The 24,630-nt window shown below is 36.5% G+C and overlaps 1 protein-coding gene across 2 annotated transcripts in view; it reads right to left on the bottom strand.

Moving 5' to 3' along the window:
- The window catches only part of GLRA2 (glycine receptor alpha 2), a 126,095-nt gene extending 101,852 nt beyond the window's left edge, over positions 1-24,243 (bottom strand). The window contains exons 1-3 of one of the 2 annotated variants that reach the window (XM_065741390.1): positions 24,176-24,243; positions 21,840-21,973; positions 4,464-4,531 (exon numbers count right to left, since the gene is read on the bottom strand). In XM_065741390.1, coding sequence (XP_065597462.1) covers positions 4,464-4,531; positions 21,840-21,973; positions 24,176-24,243 — 270 coding nt within the window. Of the gene's footprint in view, positions 1-4,299; positions 4,368-4,463; positions 4,532-21,839; positions 21,974-24,175 lie in introns of both variants that reach the window. The other variant, XM_065741391.1, reaches the window with a different exon arrangement.
- Between the last annotated feature and the right edge of the window lie 387 nt (positions 24,244-24,630).

Genomic DNA, 24,630 nt, shown 5'->3' with positions numbered 1-24,630 from the left:
ACTGCTCTGAATGAGAAGCGTGGACCTGAATTTTCAATCTCAGTTGCAATACTGATGCCAGTGATAGCTCAAGGCAACTCAGATAAGGAGTTTTCCTCTATTCTCAAGCCATAAGACCAGGGCAATGCTAATACACCGAAGAAATGTTCTTCTGAGCAGTTTTATTAGATTTATATGAAGATTTAGGGACTCAATCCACAGACACTAAGTTTCTGTTACAGGAATCTAGAGAGAAACATTTTTCTAATTCCCCTCAGGCTGGGCAAAGTCAGAGATATCAGTTCTGCAGCTTGCAGGTTTTCCCTCTGTCCCTTCAGCAAAACTCTGTGGCCCGTTGGTTTCAGATGCTGCTGTGGCAGGGGGTGCTGGGGAGCCCCAATCCCTTTTCAGTTCTATTTTTTGACTCCAGATATGCTTTGGACTTCCTCCTCTTAGATCTATCTTTCTTCCTGTCTTCCCTTCCAATAACATTAGTATCCCATGTGTTAAGTCAGATGTCTGATGCTAACAGCAGACTTAGCTGGTCTTGCAGACGCAGTAGTGGCTGACCAGAGAGACGACTTCTCTCCGAGTGCTAAACATGAATGCTAACTGAAAAATAGTGTTCTAATCATTTATTTCAAAGCTATAACAGAAAGGAGCTTGTTTAACTAGAAACTTAAGTATGCAAGGTATCCCCAGTGACTGCAGTGCGAGTTCTTTGTGCAGTTTAAACTGTGTATTTAAATTGCTCATTTGCTCAAATTGGGATCTTACAAATTGATTTGCAGTGTACGTTTTCTAGTGGAATATCATCCTCACAGCCACAGCCAAGATCTGTTCTCCCTAAAATATATGAAAGAATGGCAGTTCTTTTTCTCCTAACTCAAGTACTCAAAACATAACTAGAGTTTGATGCATTTGTCGCAATAAAGAACCTGCAGCGTAGTCAGTCATTGATTATAGGGCGTAACCACAATAATAATGTCCCCACAGTTAGTCATTTCTGTAATTAACAATTAGCTCATCAACGTACAAACTGCTCTTAGCTTCTCCTAGAGCTGATAGCTAAAATATCCTGGTCATTAGTAACACTGAACATCTGAATGTTTTGGGACTATGCCCAGCCTGATGTAGATTACTCATCTGTGATATTCAACAGCAGTGAATTTTCTGCTGAATACTGCATTTATGAATGCTTCTAAACATAGATATAAAGCTCACTGGCATAACCACTTTATTCTGTTACACAGGAATGTCTTTTGCTCTTTTCTGCAAATTAGATTTTAAATGATGACAAGTGGATAGGTGAAGAAAATAACCAACCATCTTAATTCTGGTCTGGCCTTTTAAAATATTTTAGTTTGGTATAATATACATCATTTTAATGTGGAAGAAACTTGCTTTTGGAACAAAGTAAAATAAGTCATGGTGCTGTCCTTTGTGTACATAATAGCGCAGAGAGTCTCACACATTTGCCCTTTGTTTCTGTAAATCTTTGGAAGCCAAACTCATGAAAACAGTGGAGATCTTTTAGGAGAGTCAGCACACGACTCTGTTTCTTTTCTCAATTAATGGGTTTTAGCTTTTAGAAGAAAATGCATGAGTTGTTCTAGCTGTTCACACAGGAATAAATGTATTCCTGGTGTCTATGCTAACAACAACAACAACAACAAAAAACAGCAATGTACTTCAGCTAACATTATTGAGAACTTATTGAATTTAGTAGTTCTGGGACTGTAATCCTGTTTGTCATGTTCCTCCTGCTGAAAGCCTCTCTAAACAAGTTTTCATCTCCCAAGGTTTACAGTGAGCTATTGCAGCTCTTCAAAGTTATATCTTGACAACATCCCTTCAGTATACATACGTGATTTCATTAAGCAACCCTGTCCTCTGAAATGGGAATGTCTCTTTTTGACTTACAATCCAGGGTTTAAAATTATTTTTTTATTTATTGGTCAAAATGATCAAGAGCATTTTGTAGGGAAAAAGAATCCTAGGAGTCAAACAAAGCTCATTATTTATCACAAGGATGCCAACATTTTTACCACATAATTGTATTTATTACAGAAAAACAAAGTAGATGGAAAGCAATTGATGTCTGCCTCTCATAGAAGTTTTTAAGCATCCTAAAACTAGTTACACTAGTCACTAAAGTAGTTACAGCATTAAGAAAGTCAATATCAAACCACTGAACTGCATCTAAGAGAACTTTTTCCATAATTTCTGGCATTACGAACAAAGCAAAATAAGAAAGCCAACAGTCTTTGTTTTTATCAACTTGAATGTTTAGCTGTTTTCAGCAGAATGTGTTAATGAACATTGAAAAGGTGCACATTAACATATTTGATAGACGGTAAAATGCAATGAGGGGATTTAATCAAAGCAATGAAGGAGTCTAATTAATGCAATCAGCATTAGGTCGTGCAAATATTTTCATTGAATGCCATCTTGTAAAGCCAGTGACGTGCAGGATTTTTTGCTTCTTAAAGCTATGCTAATGTCTCTACATCTTATGATCAACAGACACAGCTGGATAAAAAATCTGTATCTATCTGTTCAAACTCTTTAAACACAGGCAAGCAAAGTTTTCAAAATGTGGTCTGTTGATAATTATATTATGTTATGATTAGGGAGTTTTCATAGAAAACTTAACTTGGTTTTAGATCTATTTTAACTTGTTTTTAAAAGATTACAGATATGTATTCTAAAACCCTGTTCTATGTTTACTTTTAACTATCTTTTGTAGTTGTGTCAATTATAGAAGAATCTTTCCTACACTATTTAAGAAAGCAACCTGTTTTAGTAACTATTTGCCTTCTGCTTCTAGAAAATATTAAATAAATGTTGTAGATAATTTTTCAAGAAATTACATGTGAATAAAGTATTTTAATATTAAATAAAGTTTTTAGGTTCGACAAAATATCTTCCTTCAGAAGACAATTATTTCAAGCCAATATCTATTTTATAATAGAAAACAGCTCTTTGCTGTAACTTAAGATTGTAGGCAATGAGTTTATTTTTCTTTAAGAAATCAGTTCTGCAGTCCTACCTTTATTGACTCTGGTTTTAAATGTCAAAAATAAATACATAAATAAATAAAAAATAAAAAAGAAGAAAAAAGACTTGGGCACTGTGTAGGAATAGTCACAAAACAGAGTAGTGAAAAACCATTGCAATTGTTTCAGAAGTGTCTATAGCTGAACACTGTACCCTGAGGCAATGTGCATAACTCTCACAAAATTTCAGAGAAGGTGAGAACAGTCTTTTTAGATTACCTTATGGAAGAGGAAACTTAAAGAATATAAAGTAAAACTGGGATCTGTCTCAAGGTCTTCCAGAGAATGGATTTAACCCACATACACATGCACCTGGTACTTATTGTAGCTTTGTCACATTATTTGAAAACCATAAAAAAATTTCCTAGTATTCAGGTGCATGTATGCTTGAATAACTAATCACTCTTTTTAATTCGCTGTTTGTAAAATGAGTTTAAAAACCTAAACATGCACTCAAATTTTTTTTTCCTCAGCAAGTATTAAAGAAAATGAATGTTTAACATTTTTTGCTTTGACTAAAAAGGAAAATTAAATGACAATTGTCATTTCCATTCTTTTTCTTATTATTTCTTTAATCCTAAACCTTAGCAATTTTTTTAAGAAAAGCAATCTGATATTGAAATGATAATTCAAACTATTTAACTTTTTAGATATTAAAATTAATTTCTGAGTTTGGTACTAGCTGACAGTGTTCTTTGAATTCAGTCAAAATAAAAATTTGGGTCATCTGCGATCCCAACCATTTCTAGCATGATTTTGGCCCTGAAAATAATCAAGTCCACTCATAGCTGTTTTGTGCACTTGAGTTACCAATGGGACTTCCAAATTCAGAGATTTAGCTGAGTTAAATGAGACAATTCTGGTACTTCTGTCTACCCAGTCTGCAGCAGCAAATAATTCAGCAAGGACTGTAAGACTCACTCAAAATATTGAGCTCTTGGCATGCAGACTCACAACAGTACTCAGCCACTTCTCTGCCTTTGCAGTGCTAATAGCACCTGGGAAAACTGCCTTGGACATGCTTGTAGTTACTGCCATCACAGTCAATACTATGGCATGGCAACTACAGATATATATTAAGATTTGATAGTTGAGTTCAGTAGGTTTATATAAATAAAGTTATTTTATACATCTTTTATTTTAATGTAGCTGAAATTAGTGAATTTAAGAACTTATTAAATGTCCCCACATCTTGAGCATCTCTACTCTACATTACATCCCACTCCTTCACAAGATGGCTTCAATGACCAGTCCCACTCACCATTGTAGTTTCTGCTATTGAACCAAAGCTGTTGATAAATATGTTGCAGGTAACATTTACAGGAGGACCTGCAAGTTGAACAATAAATAGAAAAATTGACAGGTTGTGTTCATGACATATATTAAGTATTGTTGTTCTCTTGCCAATGGCATCATAGCACTTACCATTGTGGTTTCTGTGACTGATCCAAAACTGTTGATAAAAATATTGCAAGTAACGTTTACTGGAGGACCTGTGGAATGCAATAAAAATGTTGCAATATACATTGAAACACAAGTACAGATCCCTCAGCCTCCGTACAATCTGGTACAGATGTGGCTGAAAACAAGCAGAAAGTGAGTTTTCCCAAACAGATTGTGTAAACATCTATCAAAAGGAAAAACATTACCAATACTGAATTAGCTACTCTGGTCTCAGTGGAAGTTGTTAAATAAATACCTTGGACTGCATCGTTCCAAAGTTTAGGAGAAGTGTTGTATGAATGTATGGATGTAGAAACTCTAAATCTACAGCATCACTACAAGATACAGTCACTTTAACATTACAGCCACTCCTATCTCTCTTTCTTCTCAGACTTACAATTGGAGAGATTACCTTTCCATGACTATCCCACTCTCTTCATCTCTTCAGTGTTAACTTGAAAAAGTAAGTTACCACTATTTTTTTCCTGATTATTTATATATTTTTTTAAATATCAAAGGTGTAATAGGAGGGTTATAAGCATATGAAAACAGAAGGTGTTAACAAAAGATCTTAAAAGCCTACACTTCATATAATGTATTGATTCCGAGCAAAGAATCCAATTTTATCTTAAAGTCAGTCTGCTAGTGATGAGGTTAGTAAATATATATGGGAAATATGAGCCAATTGTAGCAGAAAATAAAAGGTAACCAACTGAGCATCAAAGTTTGCAACAATTTTATTCTTTTTTTTTTTTTTCTATTGACTTACTGTCCTGCAGAAGTTGATGTCATTATTCCAGGAAAGGAATTGTGTAGGTATTAAAAATATTAAAGAAGGATTGTTTAAAAAAGGCATGCACACCCTATTGCTTTTTTTCAGTGAAACATTTCACATACTCATGCTTCATTCTACCAGATTTTTCTAATCTATTAGTCCATTTAAAATAGAAGCAGTAAACTTCTATGAAGTATAGCCAAGGTTTGTGAACATAATCTAAAACTATTCAAAGGTTTAGATTGCATTTACTTTGATTTTATTGCCTAAATCTTAAAAAAGTTAATATTATCTCTAGAAATTTAAGAATGAATTACTTATAATCAAATGATTTTTTCACCAAGAATGAAAAAGTAGGCAGTCCAGGCGCCTTTCAAGCACATCTGAGACTGCCAGTCATTTTTAGGTCATGAGGAATATGCCTGTTTCTTGAATATACTTAGGTCAAAACTATTTAAAATTAAATAATTAAATAAAAATAAAAGGAAATTAAACAAAAATTCAAGTAGCTAATGCACAAATCCACTAGAAAATAGGTGTTCAATATTCTGAATAGCAATCAAGATATCATTTATGTTCCCTGCATCTTGCTTCTCCCTGGTTCTTCATAGAGTCTGTTGCTGTGGCTGCCAGTGGAACACTCTGATAGACTGTCTTCTTAAACAGGCCTGACATATATCTCCTGTGACTTTGAGGCACTTAACGCTCACAGGAAGTTCTCAGTTCTCATTTGCAAGGAGCCCTGAGTATACAGAATACTCCCTTATATTTGCTTTGTCATACTATCTCATAGCTCCTGCACCAAAGGTGCGCAGCTATGACTTTCTGGCTGGAGAGTTATGGTTTAACCCAACAGGTGGCTCAGCAGCAGTCATTTGCTTACTCCCTCTCTTCCCTCCTTCCCAATTCCCTGTGGGACTGGGGAGAGAATTGGAAATAAATAAATAAAGTAGAACTTGTGGGCTGAGATAAAACTATTTACTAAGATAGAGAAAACAAAAAAGAGAGTAATTATGACATTACATATCTGTATAAATATATATGAATGTATATAATATGTGATGCGCAAGCAATTGCTCTCCACCCTCCAGCCAGTGCTCAGGTAGCCCCCAGTGAGCAGAAGGAAGATGAACTCCCACCCCCTTTAAAAACTCTATCTGCATTATGTCATATGGTGTGGAATATCCCTCTGGCCAGTTTAAGGCAGCTGTCCTAATTCTGCTCCCTCCCAGCTCCTTGGACCCTTTGCTGCAGATGGTCTTGGCTCTGTACAACATTTCTCAGCAAAAACTGTAAGCATCGGTGTGCTATCAGCATTTTTTTTCTCCTGGAACCAAAACATAGTGTCTTATCAGGCACTCTATCAAATCCATTCCTTCCTATCTGAATCTGAGACAAAAGTTAGTCTTTTCCTTGTCAGCTGCCAGAGAGGATGAATCCATCTCAACATCTGAGGGAGTCCCCATGCTGAGCGGTAAACGCTGAAAGATGAATGCTGAACTCAACCCAGCTGTTAACTGCAGTTTTTGATTAGTAATCTCCAGTTCTTATAACATGTGGCCCCAAAGCTTCCTTCATTTGGCAAGCTCATGAAAAGATTCACTTGTACTTTTGCACTGGAGATCATTCTAACTGCAATTAATCGTATCTGTATTCTCATATCTATCTCAGCTCTGTGGTTTTGGGACACTGTGTCCAGGCTGCACCTGGCACCCTTTTTCTGTTCATATTCATTTCAACCATATAGCTGAAAAGTAGGAATGTTATAAAAATATTTCATTTGGAAAAATGCATTTTGGGAAGCATCCATCATAGCATAGCCTACTAGTCAAGAGGTGATGCACCTGCTATATTTAGTGTTGGTGCAGTCTTGCACTGGGTATTGTGTGAAGTTCTGTTCCCCACAACACAAAAAGAATGTTACAGTCCTTGGAAGCATTCAGAGGATGGCAACAGAGCTGGTAATGGTGCTGAAGTCAGATAATGTCAGGAGGGGCTGCGGGCACTTTACTGTCTAGTTTGGAAAAGAGGAAGCCAAGAGGTACCTCACTGCTCCCTGCAGTACCCTGAGAAGGGAAAGCAGAAGGAGGTGCTGCTTCTAGGAATCGATGGCAGGCTGGGAACAGCACAGAAGACCACAGGGCAAAGTGAGAGGACAGTGATCCCATTAAGAACTGGGCATCCCCTCATCTGTGGAGTGGGGATTTCTCACCTAGGTTTAAATGACAGATGGCAGTGAAATGTAAGTGAAGGCAGGATGAGGATTTGCCCACTGACCTGAATGCTGATAACACAGATCCCAGAACAGGAGGGTAGGGCACCAGAATTTGGTGAAGATAGTATTCTAGGTTGCAAATTCTGGAGGTAAATGAGCATCCATTTGTTCTTCAACAAACCAAACAACCTCCAACATCCAACACAGTTCTAATGAGACCTGACACAGCTGTGTCCCATAGAGGACTCTACTTTTTAAGCTACAGTACCACATCTACCCAAATTACCACTTCAGGAGCTTGCTATTGCATCTCTTCATGTCCCTGCAGGCACATCCCTGAACTACTGTTGACTCACCATAGCTGCTGCTATGATCATTAAACAGAAGTAAGTTATTTATTCTGCTAGCTTCCTCCCTCTTCAGAGTGAGACAAGAAGGATAAGGGCTGGAGAAGTGCTATCAAATGCTATCTGAGCCAGTTCTGTGCTGAGGGACCATGGATGTAGGACCTCGGAAAGAAAGGGGGCTTTGATGCTCTGGAAAATTTCCTCTGAGGCACAGGAGTCCTCCAGCTATGCTGGAAACAGTGCAACTTGTACACTTGTTTTTTAGTGTCTAAATGAGTCATCCAAAGAAGTTTGTTTAAAGTACTGGTAAGAAAGCAGGATCCAGAGCACAGGTAGTCCTTATTGCTTGTATCTAGGTGAGCCTTCTCCTTCACCTTTTTTTCTGCCTTTAGGCAAAATGGACTTTTTACTCTGTTTTTCCTCCATCATCATCCCATGTATGTCTCAACAAATGAAATTTGTCAGTCACGGGAGGCAAAATAAATGACACCAGGACAATGCAGTCACACTAAGGCTTGAAAATCCAGGTGATACTTCCTGTTGGGGAGTGATGCCTTTCATTCAGGACACTGCTTTTCTATGAGATTTCTGAGGAACATCATTCTAACTCTCTATATGTGACTATGCTCAGTACACTGGAAATTCCTTGTTCTTTAGAAGTATTCACCATAATCCAACTTTGCAATGTTTTCATCACTTTTATTATCCATTTATGGTAATTGAATCTATTAAAAAATAATAAAAAGGGAATCTCATAAGGGCAGAGATCTCCTGAACCTCTGAAAAACAGGTATGCATTTGTATGGTACTTTGCACTGATGCAACTTACTGGGGAAAAAAAAAAGTCAAATAAAGCTGAAATTATTGTTCTGCTTCATCAAGCTAAAATGAACATACCCATAAAGTTCATCTGTCATATACAATAACTTAGCTTGCTGAGAATGCTGTATCTCTACACGGGAACGTAGCAACAGGTTTGGGTGCTCACTGTTCCATCTGATACTCAGAATCATATTCTATGATGTCAATATATATTTATGAACAGCAGAATAAGGCTAAGAGCCACAAAGGCACTCAGAGCCAGAACCAAATCTGCAGAGATTTTAGCTGTCTAAATCCTATGTCTAAATCTCATTCCCATGGATATCACTGAGCCCAAATATTATCAAGTAGCTAAGGAATCTACTTGAGTATTCTATAGCAAGGATGTTTGTAGACTGCTCTGCACAAAGGAGGTGACACTGAACACTATCAGCAGGAAAGCATTATAGTTAACTTTTCCCCTAGTTTTCTTGGTTCTTCCTATTTCCTGAAGTTCACTTGCAGACACACATATGAGTATAAATAAACAAACTGTCATTAAGAAAAGTTATTTTTTACACCAAGATTTAAGCTGCTTCCTTCATTTGTTTAACTTCAGAAAGCAAAAACACAATGTTAGGATATGACCTGGATATAAAAAAATTCCAAAATTGAAATCCTTTCTTCTGCAATGTACCACTGGAGACTTACAAGCCACGTACTCCAATGATTGTCATATCCAGGTGACTGTAGAATGAGTCAGAGAAAGAAAAAGTCTCTGGGGTAAGTACAGCTAAAGCCACCTATATATGCATCAACACAGTTTGCGGTCAAACAATGAGTAATAAGATTCTGAAGTGGTGTGTGAGTTTTCAGCTGTGGGACTGTTGCTGAATGTAACAAGAGTCATGCTGTTGAAATCCTATCAGTGCTTCACAGGAGTGCTAAGATGCACTTTGTGTGCCTGAAAGTGCCTGTGAAAATTGTTGGATTGGTATGCCTCACATTCAGCAAGTGCCTCTGTCCTCAGACTGAACACTGGAAGAGGAAGGTGAGCTTCATTCTACAAAACCTCTTCAGCTCTGCATTTAGCGTTACAGTTTAGTCCATACAATGTGTTCATTCATCCCTGCCTCTTTCTGCTAAGGATGATAACAGAAACATGTATTGCCGTCAGCTCCGGGGTGCAGTGAGATATTTCCACACAGGTTTATCTAACACTGTACAAGAATAGTTTTCAGGCACTATTTAATTTCAAACCTCAAACCAGGAGCTTGGAAATGGGAAGTCCTTTAGACAGTTGAGATGGTCCTGATTTACCCAGCTAACATGAGGTAATCTACAAAGAATATGTAGCTAATGACTGTATAAAAGCACTGGAGCTGCTCTCATGTAGGTGGTTTGAGATCTGCTACCAGTGTAGTCATTGCAGGTTGAAATTGCCTGGTGTTACAGTTCCTGCTGAGCTCTATATTGTCTCTGTGCTGCACAAAGAACCTCTGAGCAAATTACTTGAAATCTAGCTGAGATGATTCTGCACAAGCCTCAGTCATACCTTGTGGGAGAGTGCAGCCAGCCCCAAAACTAAAGCCTTGCACGAGCAAATGAGCTTGTGGAATTAAATTAAAAAAAAAGAAAAAAACAAAACACTGCATTGAATCAGAAGTCTTCAATCCGAAAAAGTTTCCTATTGTAACTGGAAGCTACAGTATAAAGTTACCTAGCAGCTATGCCAAATTTGAAAGTATTCAAATAAATGCCTTAAATTTTCTCATTTTCATCAAACTATTTCATTTTTTTTTTGTCTGAGCACTCCTCTCTTCTTTCATATCTTTCCATTTCAAGCAATGACAAGTACTTCACCGCAAGGCATTTCTATCCGAAATCTTACTCCCTCCAATGCCAGAAGACAGTCAGTAGTATTTGGTGGAATTGAATTGTCAGCTTTTCTTATGACATGAAAAGATCCAGGCCCTATTTGGTTGTTGTTTTTTGTTTGTTTGTTTGTTTGTTTGTTTTAATCACCAACTAATATTCACCAAAGTGAGCAAATGGAAAGGCACAGGCTCTCAGGCTCAATGGGAGCAGGTAGCAGAGATGCTCATTGCACATGATTCTGAGAAACTGGTTGCTTTGCATTAATGAAGGCAGAGTTCTTTGCTGATGATCAGCATATGAACTGCTTAGCATGTCTAGGACATACTTCAATGTGTTTAAATAAAATATGGTATTATATTTCTAGTTATGAGGCCTGCACTCCAGCATAGGGCCAGTCAACCTCCTTCTGGGTAATCTTATTTTTAATAATATTTTATAAACTCAGTGTAGACATCTCATCTAGGAGACCACATGGAACCACAAGATTAAAAACGTGCACCAAAAGGAGTAGTCGGGGAAAATCTACTTAATGAAAAATAAAAATAGTATTAATAATAATACTGAAATTCTGTTGGGTCAGTCTAGGCTTTTATTTTCAGTCAGAATAAACTGCTTTGTTCTGCGCTGCATACTCATAACACTTACTTTCAAAAAAAAAAAAAATCCAGAAATGATGCCTTATTCCTTTTTCTCTATATATTTCTTACTTTGTTCCTTTTCTGTGATTTTGATCTTGAACCACAGAAACTGGTGGAAGCTGAGTGTCAATAGATACTGTCTCAAAAATAAAACTTGGTCAATACTTCTCATTGTGGCCACAGAGAGATCTCAGAATATATTTTAACTCTTCATCTTTCTCTGGGCTTTGGATATTACTTTATTTCCCAGTTCTGTCATCTTTTTCTTTAATGCCTCCACAATGTTCCTTGCTTTACTGTCCTTTCAGGCATATGCAAGAGTTCAAGAAAAAGAGCAGTTTAGCAGTTTGGGTGACTAATATTACTGGCCAGACAGAGATTAATGACTGCTAGGGAATTATACACCAGATGATATATAGGATACATATGAACAATGGGATTTAGACAAATGGGATGGCTCTGGCATAGGGACAAGCAACAACAGAAAAGGTCAGAAGCTGATATAGACAACAATCTGCAAATGGTCGGGAACACAAACACATATTCACCACATGTAGCACTAACATTTTTCTTTCTATTTTTACCCGTTTCAGCTGTTGGGAGCTTCCCATTTTGGGCCTCCTTATAGTTCAGCTCATTTCTATACTGTCTATGCATAATATTACTCTGAAATGAATTCCTCCCTCTTGATCCATCAGCTGTTCTGTTGTACATTTAGCCCAGTCTGCCATTCTCTCCCGTTACAAATCTCCTCTTCTTCTGGAAGCCTGCTATATGGTCTCCCATATCCTGAATACCAAAAATAATCCCTCTTTTACTTATAATATATCCATAAGACACTTCTTGGCTGTCTTTCACTGCCAAGTTTTTCCATTATAATGTCTCTCCATATATAAAATGGGAGAGGAAATGAGAACTTATACAAAATAGCATCTTATAGACTAACTGGCTTAGCTTTTTGTGAGTATCAAATCACCTGTTGTAAGGAAATTATGAGGTCTTTGATGCAAGATGTTCAGTGCACTGCTGAGAGAAACATCACATGGATTTCACATGGGCTCTAAGCTCAACCAAATCTCTGCAGGGTGAGGGCATACAGTCTTTTTCTGCCACCAATAGCCATGATGAGTGGAAGTCTACTACAGAATTTTCCATATATTTTTAACTAATAGTGTGCTCTTTACCCTACACAAAACTCACATCAGAATTGTGAGAAAAAAAATTGATTCTCAGGAGTATGGAGCTGAAGAATTGTGAAATTATTCTCAGGAGTATGGAGCCAAATAGGTGCAAAATTTTCCTAGGTGCTTATTTTTAGGATGGTTCCTATAACCAGAATGGCCAACCTCAGACAGCTATATTTGATAGGACACCACTGTCTTCAAAGAAAAATTGCTGCAGTGTGAAGTTGTTATGTGAAGAGGCCACATCTGCATTTTTTGGGGCACATGGGAGAGTTTGCACATGCATTTATGCAAAAGCAATGGGCTTAATTCACATCCAGCAAAAAAAAGTAGGTTTTATATACACTACTGGTTTAGACCCATGCATGTCATTTGCATGCATCTCTTCAAAAGAGTGAGATACTGCTTTTGACACTAGTGTGAGATGTTACAGCTGCATTCCTGACAAAGAGTTACTATTATTGTACTTATTATTTGGGATTTATTCTCTATTAAACACACTGGACAAAATAAGAAGAAAGAATAGCCTTTATAAGACAGTTTTGTAACCTGAGATGAGGACATAAAGGCAGCATACATTGGGAGTTTAGTCATCTGAGGCAGCCTAACATAATGAGTATCTATTCAGTAAATGTTAATCCTGTTTCCCCTAACTATGCTTGTTTAAGGAAAGCATAAAGCCTCTTCTCAGCTGTATGTCCTCAGGTACAAAGGAGATAACATACAACATGTTCCTGGGGCAGAAAAATTATCAATTGAGTATCACTTGCTGTTCTTCAAGGGAAAGTGCTGAAAACAGCTAGCCTTAGTTGTGCCCAATAGTTTCCATCTAGTTTTGGAGTTTCCAGGGTTTCAGAAAGACAGAAACAACCAGGAACGGATAATAACTTTCAGATAAGAGAATCATAGCACTGCTGTGTTTCTCTGGACCAACGATTGTTTTCTGTGTGCAACAAAATCTGTGACAGGTAGAAGCAGCTGTAATATTTGCATTGAGAGGCCATCTGACCCTTTGCTTCTCAGTTTCATTGTTCAGTATACACAATTCTGAGAAATTTCCTGGAACACATAAAATACAAGCAAGTACAAACCAAAATTTTAGTATTTCCTCTAAAACACAACAAGATTTGCAGTTGATAACAAAACACTGAGAAATTCTATGTAGAAAGAGTCCTTTCTAGGTTATTCCATACATGCAAGGGATGCAAACTTACACCTTCTCAGCTATGACTTACTTGGGAACTGGGGAGGGAAATCTCAAAATCTGTCATTTCGTATTAGGAGGAGATAGGTTTCATCCTAAAGTGCAGCTGTGGTCTCTTTTTAAAATATGTAATTTGCTCCGAAAGTGATGCCTCCTATATTTTTCCAGCGAAATTCAAACGTAAAAAAGCACAATAACACTTTTGATAGAACAAATTCTCAGCTACAAAAAATTATTTTTCAGGATAGTCACCACCATGAGCTATACACCTTCAGCAGTGATGAATAAGAGCTTGCATGCAACGCTCAGAAAAATCTGCACCAGAGGAAGTGAGTGGTCATCACTGTTGATGTCACCCCTGCTGGAATGCTCCATCCACTGCCACACTCTGCTTATATCCACTGGTTACTCTCCATAAACATCTAGATGTATTGATGGATATCAGTGGGTTTCATTTTTTCCAAATGGAGGAATTCAATTCCACTCCTATCCTTCATCCACATTCCCGTGTCAGATGTCATTCTGTTAGATTGCCCCTCTGCTGCCATCTGTCATATGGCAACAATATATGACAGAATATTGTCAGGAAGGTTCAATCTCTACCACTAGACCATCAACATCTGCCCCTGGCATTGTTGACCTACACAATAAAATATGAGGTATTACTTTTGGAGCAGCCCTCGCAGTTAGTAGGTAGATGGACTGTGAACTCATCTTGTTATTCTACACTTAGGATACAATAGTTGGAGGACAGAGACATTGCATTCACAAAAGTTTATATCTTGGCAGTTAGAGGACATACCAGCATGAATGCAAGAAGTGCTGGTTCCTAAATCCCTGACTTAGATCTTTTTCTTCAGCAGGTACATAATCTGGCCCTAGCATGCAATCTCTGCAATATTCACATCTGTGCACTATGTCAAAATGGTCAAGACTAAAAGCCTCTTATACAATCAGCTACATCACATGGTTAAAAACCCATGTTCTCCTTGTATCTTCTGTCTGCCCTACTAAAGACTGAATTCATTGATGAAAAATGGGCCATTCAGAGTCATTATACTCCTTTGGATCAAATAACAACCTTTTAGTTGACAGTGAGCAGGACAAAAAAAAATTGTCTAAAGAATGGTGGGCCTTCTGTAGTCACTGTTCCTCCTTCTTGTATTTTTTAAAGTGATCTCAGATTCACCCTGAGAGGAATACCTTCACTCTTCAATATAATGCTTGTTTGGAGATACCTGGTCCCTATAAGGTATTGGAGGTGGAGGAATGCCTTGTCAGAGAGCCTGAATTTGGTTTAGGTTTAAGGTAGTTTCTAGCCAGTGCACTTGTAAGCACACTCAGAAGTTTTTTGCTTCCACTTTAATGCTACCATCATGTTGTTGAGGCAAAAGGAGTAATCAGTGTGTCTTCATGCCCTTGTAATACTCAAGGATTGCTAGTAGCTGGTATGGTAACTGAATAGTTGATCTTCACGCTTTCCAGAATCTTAGCCCTTATATTTCTATATATTTTCCATTGTATACCATGGACTTGGTTTTAATGAGACTGGAAGATCACTATTCATGCCAGACATTGTGCACCTCTAATTTGAGAGATGTTATACCCTGTGCCAACCTGTCTGCATAATTTAGGGGGCTCTTAAAATCACTCATTTCTGTGAAAGACTGTGAATTGCGTATTTGGAAGCTGAAGCATCAAACATACATTTTCTGATGACTTAATCAGAGATTTATATTCATATTTCCAGAGGGAGGAAAAAGAGATAATGAATCTGTGTAATAAAACTGCACATTCTGCTTTATGTATACATATTCCTTGTTGCTCTATAACCATATGTAATAGGTTTTCAGTTGATAAATATTATGCTTATAGTAAACTAAATGCACGTGTTTTTATATATTCTGTATATAAATTGCATGTTTCCTAAGACAGCCGAAACATAACAAGACACTTAATGAGTGACCCCAGGGCACTGGCTTTAACTGTATAAAATATTTAAATCTAAACATGACACTGAATATAATGAGAATAACAATTAAATTAGAGCATGGTCAGAACAATAGAGTCTCCTGCTTTGATATCAAAAGACTTTGGATCTGCTTTGGCATTTGTTCTTTGTAAATTCCCTTGGCAGTTTATGCAGCAGCAGACCAATATTCCGTGACAAGAGCCAAATGCATTGATATATCTTAATTAAATCACTGGTTCTGAATAAAAGCAACACTCCAACATGACATGGATCATTGTGGCTAACTTTGTAATTATAAAAGAAGACCAGGGACAGACAAAGCCAAACAGCAGTTGTGTTTACACTTCTGCAAGCTCAAAGCCTTTCTGACTTGCTTTGTAGGGATCTGTTTGGAGGAAGCTCAGAAAGAGATCCACAAAATGAAAAACAGAGGAGCAGTGTAGGTAGTCAGGGAGTTTACCTGAGCTTGCAGTCTGGCCCCACTTGTCTAGAAGACTAGACATGACATAACTGGGCATGAAGTTCCCCTAGTCTGTTGATGTTCTGAGTAAGAAACTAAAATGAAAGAGTGATGGTGAGAAAGACATGTTCCATAGCCCTTTTTTCCATCAATTTTAAAACACAGTATAAAAGTTTCTTGCATAATTGCAGTGAAATTGCATGAGAACATGTACATCTAGGCAAGACATGAGCAGGACATCAGTTTCTTAGCTACATTTTTGTAGTCAAAGAAAAATAAAACAAACTAACTAACCAAACACAAAACAAAACCAAACAAAAGCAAACAGACAAAAAAAAATCCCAGACAATATAATGTGTATAATTTATCCTCATGTAGCGCATACCTTTGCAGTGAGTTGGCTATTTCAAGGAAAAAAGTAAATCAGATGAATACATGCCAAATAATGGGTATGTGCACATTTCAAGACACCTGTGTCTAGGGAGTATGACAGCCTAGTTACTTCTAAAAAAACTGGCCACATAGATTCCCTGCTCCTACAATAATTCTTCTATGCATTCTCTACCTATGATGTGCAATAGTTTGTTACTACATGCTGTCTAGCTTGAATGGGATCTCAGTGCCTACTGGAAAAAATATCCTCTTTTGAGTCTCAAACTCTATGGAAAATAGCCCAATGCATAATACTGACTGTGTTCAGTTTTGGGCCCCTCACTACAAGAAGGACATTGAGGCCCTGGAGCATGTTCAGAGAAGGGCAACAAAACTGGTGAGGGGTCTGGAGCACAAGTCTTATGAGGAACGGCTGAGGGAGCTGGGATTGTTTAGTCTGGAGAAGAGGAGGCTCAGAGGAGACCTTATTGCACTCTACCACTTCCTGAAGGGGGGTTGTGGTGAGGAGGGGTTGGGCCTCTTCTCCCTCATAAATAACGACAGGACGAGAGGGAATGGCCACAAGTTGTGCCGGGGAAGATTTAGATTAGACCTGAGGAAGCATTTCTTTTCTGAAAGAGTGGTCAGGCACTGGAATGGCCTGCCTAGGGAGGTGGTTGAGGCACCATCCCTAGCGCTGTTCAAGAAGCGTTTAGATGAGGTGCTAAGGGATTTGATTTAGTAGTTGGGTAGGGATAGTGATAGATGATCTTGTAGGTCCTTTCCAACCTTATGAACCTATGAACCTATGGGTAGTGGTTGTTACTGACTGAAGTCTGATTTGGGAAGGTTGTTAACCACCCAGAGAATTAACCACATCAGTTCCATGATCAGTTCCATCACATATACTATTCAACTTTTAAATACATTTATTTCTTATTTTTACAACAGGTACTTATTGTGAAGTGTCAAGTCTAGATTAAGGCAGACATCTACAGACAGTGCCTTTTAGCATGCACATAGAAGTTGCTGTTATGTATTAAGTCTGATGCCATTCATTTTACCTCTGTGTGACATTCAGTAGTTTCCATTTGTGCCTTTTTAAGCAGTTCACTGCTGGTCAACTCAGGGGCCAAATATGTAAGCAGTGGGCTTGAATAACATGGGAAAAACTGACCCTTGGTACTAAGGGGTTATAGTATTAAAGTGCATTAGCCATTTCCTGTAACAGTTGTCGGGCTAATTTTCAGTAAATGCCTTATTCCATGTGTTTATTATTCAGATGTAAACCCACTGACTCCACATGAAAATGGCATTACACTGCCATAGTCATAGACTAATCTTATACAGCAACAGCCACTCCATGCCCAAACTGCATCCCTGTAACAAGTCTTCTCTGAGTTCAGAAGCAGCATCTTGTGAGCAGGTTGTTTTCACACTGCATTCCATCAACCACTGTTGAAGGTAACACTGACACATGGTTGCTGAAAATCTCCATGCAACTTTATAAAATTCAGTGTGCTTTTTAGCAAATGGTGACTCAATGGGAAAGAATGCACTGAAATCATAGAACTAAATTCAGTACAAAATAAAATTACTCTTGATTGTTAACATTTTCTGTACCTAAATATAACACAGTCCTGGAGGTGTGGGGTCAAATCCCCCTTCTCTCTATTCAGTGTGTGATAACCATATACTTCTTAAAGCATAAATAATACAGTCATGTCTATCGATAAATAGTCTTCTCTATCTGATCAGTTCCAGTTATTTTAGATTGTGAGTGGTTTTAGAAGATGAAGATCTTAAAACGTCAAAGTAGTTTAGTAAATTCTGAAGGTAAAAACCTGCCAAGGAATTTGAAATTCAAGCTGACTTTCCATCAGCCTCACATCTCATGTTCTGATGAAGCTGTAAGTAGATCTTGTGTACCATGGTGTTGCTTATTGTGCTCTTGTGGAATCCTGAGGTGAATACAAAGTAATCTATGATACCACTTCACCATTTCTGACTTCTACCAGAACAAAACTACATTTTTATCTCGTTTTATAACGCAGTTGCCCAGCACTATTCTGGCTTTTCTGAGGAATCAAGGTGATTGATGGAGAAAGTACAAGCCTTCACTCTTTCTTTTTGTTATTTTTGTTGCTTTTCATCATTAAAAATATATGTTGTTAATATTAATCACAGAAAAAATCGTACAGGTTTACATTTTGTTATTTTACAGAAGCTACTCTTAACTGATGTTATAATTGAAAAAGAAACAGCAAATCAAGTCACAGGATCCCAAGCGTATGTTTGCTGTCAACAGAAGTACTCTCAGGGACTTCAATTAGTATTAGATTGTAGTCTTCATATTTACATTTAGAAGTATTCCCCTCCGTGTTCTTACATAAATTATTAGGCTGTTCAAATTCAATATGAGATAAGTGTGAGGTGGAAAAGTGTGCATTAAGTATCTGACAAAGTGATTAAAGAAAGGCAATTTTGAGAGCTGTCACTCAAGCTGATAGTTGGGGGGGCTTTCTCTCTAAGTGCCTGGTCATTTTGTATCTGATCACTGGTTGCATCAGCAACAATCAGAAATATTCCCTTCTATATTCCAATGACTGTATAAGAGAGACAGATCAGAAAAGGAAGGATCTTTCAGTATACTGAAAAAAAAATAAGATAAAAAAAACAACCAACCTACTTGGAACTGATGTCTAAGCACTTATGTATTCACCTGTTGCACTCCCAGTATCTTCCTGAATGTTCTATTTTGCAAGAGTCAGGGAAAAGCACGTAACTAATGATGAAATTCTTTATCTGGATAAAACACCTTGTTTCAGTAAGTATCATTTTCCTCACTTTTTAGCCTTTATTCCACAAATTCATCAAATAGTTGCTGTTTTCCACTAATTCAGACTAGTCATATAAATACATTTAATTATTGTATAATTATCTGTATAAGATAAAGGGGTTTTACTCAACTGCCTTTCCAAGAATATCAGAATTTTCTAGCATTTTAAAATGCCTAGTGAACTACAAGAAAGCTAAGTAACTGATCTAAAGCAGAAAAAAAGAAAACAGAAATACATAAGTAGTGGTCCAAATACCTTCACCCACACTAAATTTTGTAACACGGGAAAGAAACGTTAACTCCAGACTATGTGTAAATCCAGGTAGCTGATCTCTAGTTTAAACAGTTCTTCCTGGGGACATCTTTTATACTTAAAAATTCTTGCCTTAAAATATAAAAACTATTCTGAAGTAGGTTGTCATTCAACATTTTATATATCAGTACAGTCATATGACTTAAAATATCAGTACTATGCAATAGACTGTATCATTAAAAAGAATCTCACCGATTAATAAATGTCAGAAATTGAAACAATTTGTATTGAGGTCACAAAAAAGATTAATTGCAAAAAAGTAAAAAGGAAATCTTTAAGAGATTTCATTCCAATGAAGGTAAATTTATTACAACCTCGTTGCATCTGTCCTCCAGTCCTTTAAAAGGAAAAGAGATGTTATATAGAACAATAACCTCTTTCCATTCTTTCAAAATTTTAACAAGATTTGGGAAACTGAAACATGGTTATGCATCCTAATGATGAATAAAAATGGTTATCAGCTGAAAAGGCTTTCACAGGTGCAGTGAAATTCAAAGCTACATGTCTTAATTCTCTAGTCCATAAGAAAACCTCTGAGAGATCCGAGATATGAAGTTACGAAGTAATCCTGAAGATCTGCTGTAAATTCACACTGCTGCTCTGAAATGCGGCTTCATTAAAAAAAAAAAAAAAAAGAATAAAAAGGATTCTTTGGAGCTCACATGCCAACAGGCAGCAGTTTCACACTGGGAAGAAACCATGAGGCTTGGAGGGAAGTAGTGTCTTTCAGACACCTCAGCATGTACCTTATATTGTGCACACCATACCTGCTCTAACCACAAAACTATGAATCTGTCTCCTTATGCCTTTATCAACAAATGGTTTTAGACATATAGTGAGGAGAAGTAGAGTTGTCTCTGTGTTGTTGTATAGACGGGGACTGCTATTCTTAACTGATTTTACCTGAGCTACAAGAGTTGAAGCACTTTTACTGTCCCTTCAACATAAAGGACACAAATAAGTTTTTAAACAGTTGCTACCCTCAATCAATTCAGGCAATTTCTGTCTTTATTTGCATTCTCTAAAACTTCTCTGATATTCATGCAAACACATCAAATGAATGCAAAAGCCTAACACAATAGCACTACAAAGTAACATGGGCTCCAGTTCAGGAAATTAGTAAGCATTTTGTAAACTCTTCTGAAATTAAAACTCTGACTAGAGTTTTATTAACTTTAAGACCTTTGGATCTGAAAATCAAATTAGGTTTCTCCTCTCTTAGGCATAGTAAGTAGTCAAAAAAGACATTTCATTCCATGTCTTGTAATTTGTACTTGTGAAACAGAGAGAAGAAAATGATCTTTGATCTAATTTAATTAAACACTTTTCTCATTGACATATAAATGCCTTTTTTTTTTCCTAACAGTTCATTTGCTGGCTAAAAAATGATTGTTTGTTCCACTCGTTATCAGCTTTCACAGCACCACTAACAAGGAACAGAATCAAAAATTATGCATTTTAGTCAACAAAGCCAATAGATATTAATGCAAATGTACATTAGCATCAGAGTTGTTTACAAAGGAAGAGTTTTACTAATTTTTAAAGTAGAACTACATTCCAAGCTTTGAATTGGCTTGAAGGGCCAGTTTTGTTGGAATTAGAGAACTTTTCAAAACAGCTAAATATTTATTTACAATGAAAACTTCTCTTACAACTCTCTTCATTTGAAGCCAAAAGATATTTGTGTTCATTTCCATCAGAATTTAAAGATTTATAGCAAGGAAAACTTGCTCTGATAGTAATGATTGCAAAAGAAGGCAGTTCGCAGCCTCTTAGTGCTATAAAAGTGGTGGTGATTCTCCACAACTTGGTTCAAATTTTGGAAGAAAAGGGGAAAATCATAGAAATGTCAAACAATATATTTTTATTTGTTTTAAGGATCAGGGGAAATTGATTCTTATAATTCAGTCAACATGAGCAGAATACAGTCTACTTAGTGCCTACCTAGAGTACTCTCTCCCATCTTCAGACATCGCTATAAGGGAAACCACAATTCAGCATGGAAGTGTTGAAAGTTTTCTTATGGCTTAAAAATTTCAGGAGCAAGTAATCTCAGTTACTTTTACAGAGAAATCTTGTTTACTTCTTGGAACTATAGAGGTCTTCAGAGACAACATCTTACAGCTACATGTTATTATCCTATATAGGTAAATATGAATTTCTGTAGAAAAGTACAGAGCTCTGTATGCTTACTACCTACACTGTTCCTTTAGTCCTCCCCTTGGAACAACTTATCTTGATGACAGTAGCACACTAGAAAGATGAAGTTATTGTAAAAAGAATAAGAACTCAGATGTAATATCCTTAAACAAAACAAACAAACAGAATCATTAATTTATCAACAGTCTTAAAAAACTTACCTTTAAAATTTGGTCTGATTCTAGCATCATACCCCGATGTCCTTCCCATCAATTTGTCCAAAAAATCTGAAGGAGACAGGGTCTGTGAGGGGGATTTTCCAGATCTTGAATCATGTTCTTTACAGAAAGTCGTCCTAAATAAATTATTAGCCACCATTAGCTAATATTTAGCTAGTATTTCATTCAAGTCATGAAAAAATTATAGCAATAAATAAAATAGTCTCTACTCACTGAATGCAGCAATTAATACTTTTATAGAATTATATTATCTATTTTTCATCAGAAAACTTTATGCTATCAATAAAAATGAATTCTAGTTAGCAAGCATGGACACTTTTTGCTGTTCTAAATAATAGATAGATAGATAGATAGATAGATAGATAGATAGATAGATAGATAGATAGATAGATAGATGAAACCCTCAGCTCTAAAAATACATTTATTTGAGCTTTAAAATTTATAAGATTCAGTCTACTTTTTTTTTAATTGTGTAAAGAAATCTTATAGGGCCTTTGATATCTATTTTGTAAAACTGATTTAATTAAAAGTATTCTGTTAAATTTATGCATGTTAGCACTGATTCACAGTGGATGTAAACTTCCAAACAATAGTGTTCATCACTCATCAAGCAGAACTGGTATACATTGGTTTTGTTAATGTTAGAAAGGAGATAGATTAAAAAAAAAAAAAAAAGTACTTCATAGATGCCACTCAAAGAAGATTGAAATCACGTTGGTGAATGGCTTCTTCATCACGAGAGCAAAGAAGATTTCAGAGTCAGTCATATCTGATCTTGTGATTTGTTTTGTTTTAAAAATGATCAGTGTTATTACCAGTTGTATTTATATGCAAGCTCCTGAACATATGTCTGTTTTCAGGTTTTAAGAGCAAACTTCTTGTACAGGACCATGCATATGAAACTATATAGAGAACAAATTGCATATTTTGAGCATATTAAGTATTTCAGACAAAAAGAATTTGAATTCATTCAGGCTCTAGAGAAAACAAACAAGAATGAAATAGTCATATTTGCTGCGCAGAGGCACAGATTTCATCATAAGCAGCATTATCTTGATTCCTAAGTAACCAATATCATAGTATCTGTGCTTCAATATAGTCACTGAGTTATACTAAAAGCAATAAAAATACTGTTTTCTTAACTACTCTCTATTTAAATATCTGCCCAAAGGGAATCACTTTGTTTCAGGGGTCTTTCTTGTTCTTTTTTGTGCATTTGCATGGAAGTAAAAAAAAAAAAAAACAAAGATACACATGTGATCATCTGAAATCAGAAGTAAATATTAAATTATTTATTTCTTTATCAAAATACTGGAACTGATAAATGACAATGTGATAGTAAATTCTCCACTTTTTCAGTTTTCATGTATGGGGGGTAGTTGCTTTTGTTGTTGACATTACACTTCTACATCTCTAATTTTTAATATAAAATAGATACATTTCCCACTTAAATAGTAGAAATATTCAGTTAAGGTAATAAAAACTTGAAAACTAATCCAGTCTGTTCATTTTGGATGATCCTATACAGTCTACTTCTGTTTCCCTTCAAGTGTCCACTAATGATAAGTTGTGTTATCATCTAATGTGTGCAAACTCATGAATACAAACATTATTACACTCTAACACTGTATGTATACATAATTACATATACAAAAGCATTTTGTATGTTTACATGTATATACACTGCTGTGTACATGAAAATAAGGAATCTCAGTTCAAATTGTGTTTTGCTTAATAGCAATGACTTCTTTGCCTTTTATCGCAAGTCAGTAGCTGAAGCAAAAGCTCATCAAGCATTAGAAATAAAACAAAAAGAGGAAATAAAAATTAGAAGCAAAAATCCAATGTACTGATACTTTAAATGAGCATACTACTGGTCTAATTCAGCATTTTTTCAAAATCAGATGATTGGATCTCTAATGTCAAATAACCACATCTCTGACAAATCTGGTTGATCATTTCCAGAGCCTAAAGAGGAGGGAACCAAAGCAACTTCCTACATAAGCTCTGGAGGGAGCACAAAGATTAAATTGCATTTGGAAGTAATACTGAGGAAACTGTTTTCAGCTATATTGATACTCAGTAGCAAAGCATGTCTTTGAATCAGAGAAATGGAAAATTATCACCCAAACTTGAATATTTTTTGTGTTAGTTACCAAGCAACGAGTCTCTGAGTGTAAAAAGGAAAGTCTATACAGAATGAACACAAAACACTCTCAAATATAACAAACAAACTAGGTTAATGAGACATAGTTTCTTTACAGTTATGATTTCTACAACCTTTGAAAAATATAATCACAAAGAGCCATATTACCTACCTGAAGTGGTTTGTCTCTAAGAAAAATGCAAACAAGGTTGTCAGAATTTTCACTAGCTGCCGGTTCATTCCTCCTGCTTTCTGTGTTGATTTGGAAAATATCCCAGAAACGATTCCAGAGAGATGCACGGAGAAAGTATGCTGATGCTGTCTAGATTCCCAAATTCGGCAATAATTTATTTTTCTTGACAATCAGGAAGAGAAGGTCTGGATCTCTACAAACTGGGGGTAAAAAAGAAATGCCAGTCCTTGGAATCATGGTCAGGTCAAGCCTAGGCTCATCTCCAGCAGCCAACTCAAAAGAGACAAAGCATCAGATCTGGTTGTTCCCCACCTTGGTTTTACTGGGTAATGGGAATAAACAAATAAATAAATAAATAAAGGGGGGAAAAGAAAAAAAAAGAGAGAGAGAGAGAAGAAAAAGAAAGAAAAAAATGAAGGAAGGAAAAAAAAAAA

This window comes from Cyrtonyx montezumae, unplaced genomic scaffold (genome assembly GCF_038088225.1).
Source record: "Cyrtonyx montezumae isolate F1298 unplaced genomic scaffold, pur_monq_1.0 scaffold_3, whole genome shotgun sequence".
Classification (NCBI taxonomy): domain Eukaryota; kingdom Metazoa; phylum Chordata; class Aves; order Galliformes; family Odontophoridae; genus Cyrtonyx; species Cyrtonyx montezumae.
The sequence above is the reverse complement of the archived record's forward strand: the minus strand, read 5'-3'. Positions and strand labels throughout refer to the sequence as shown.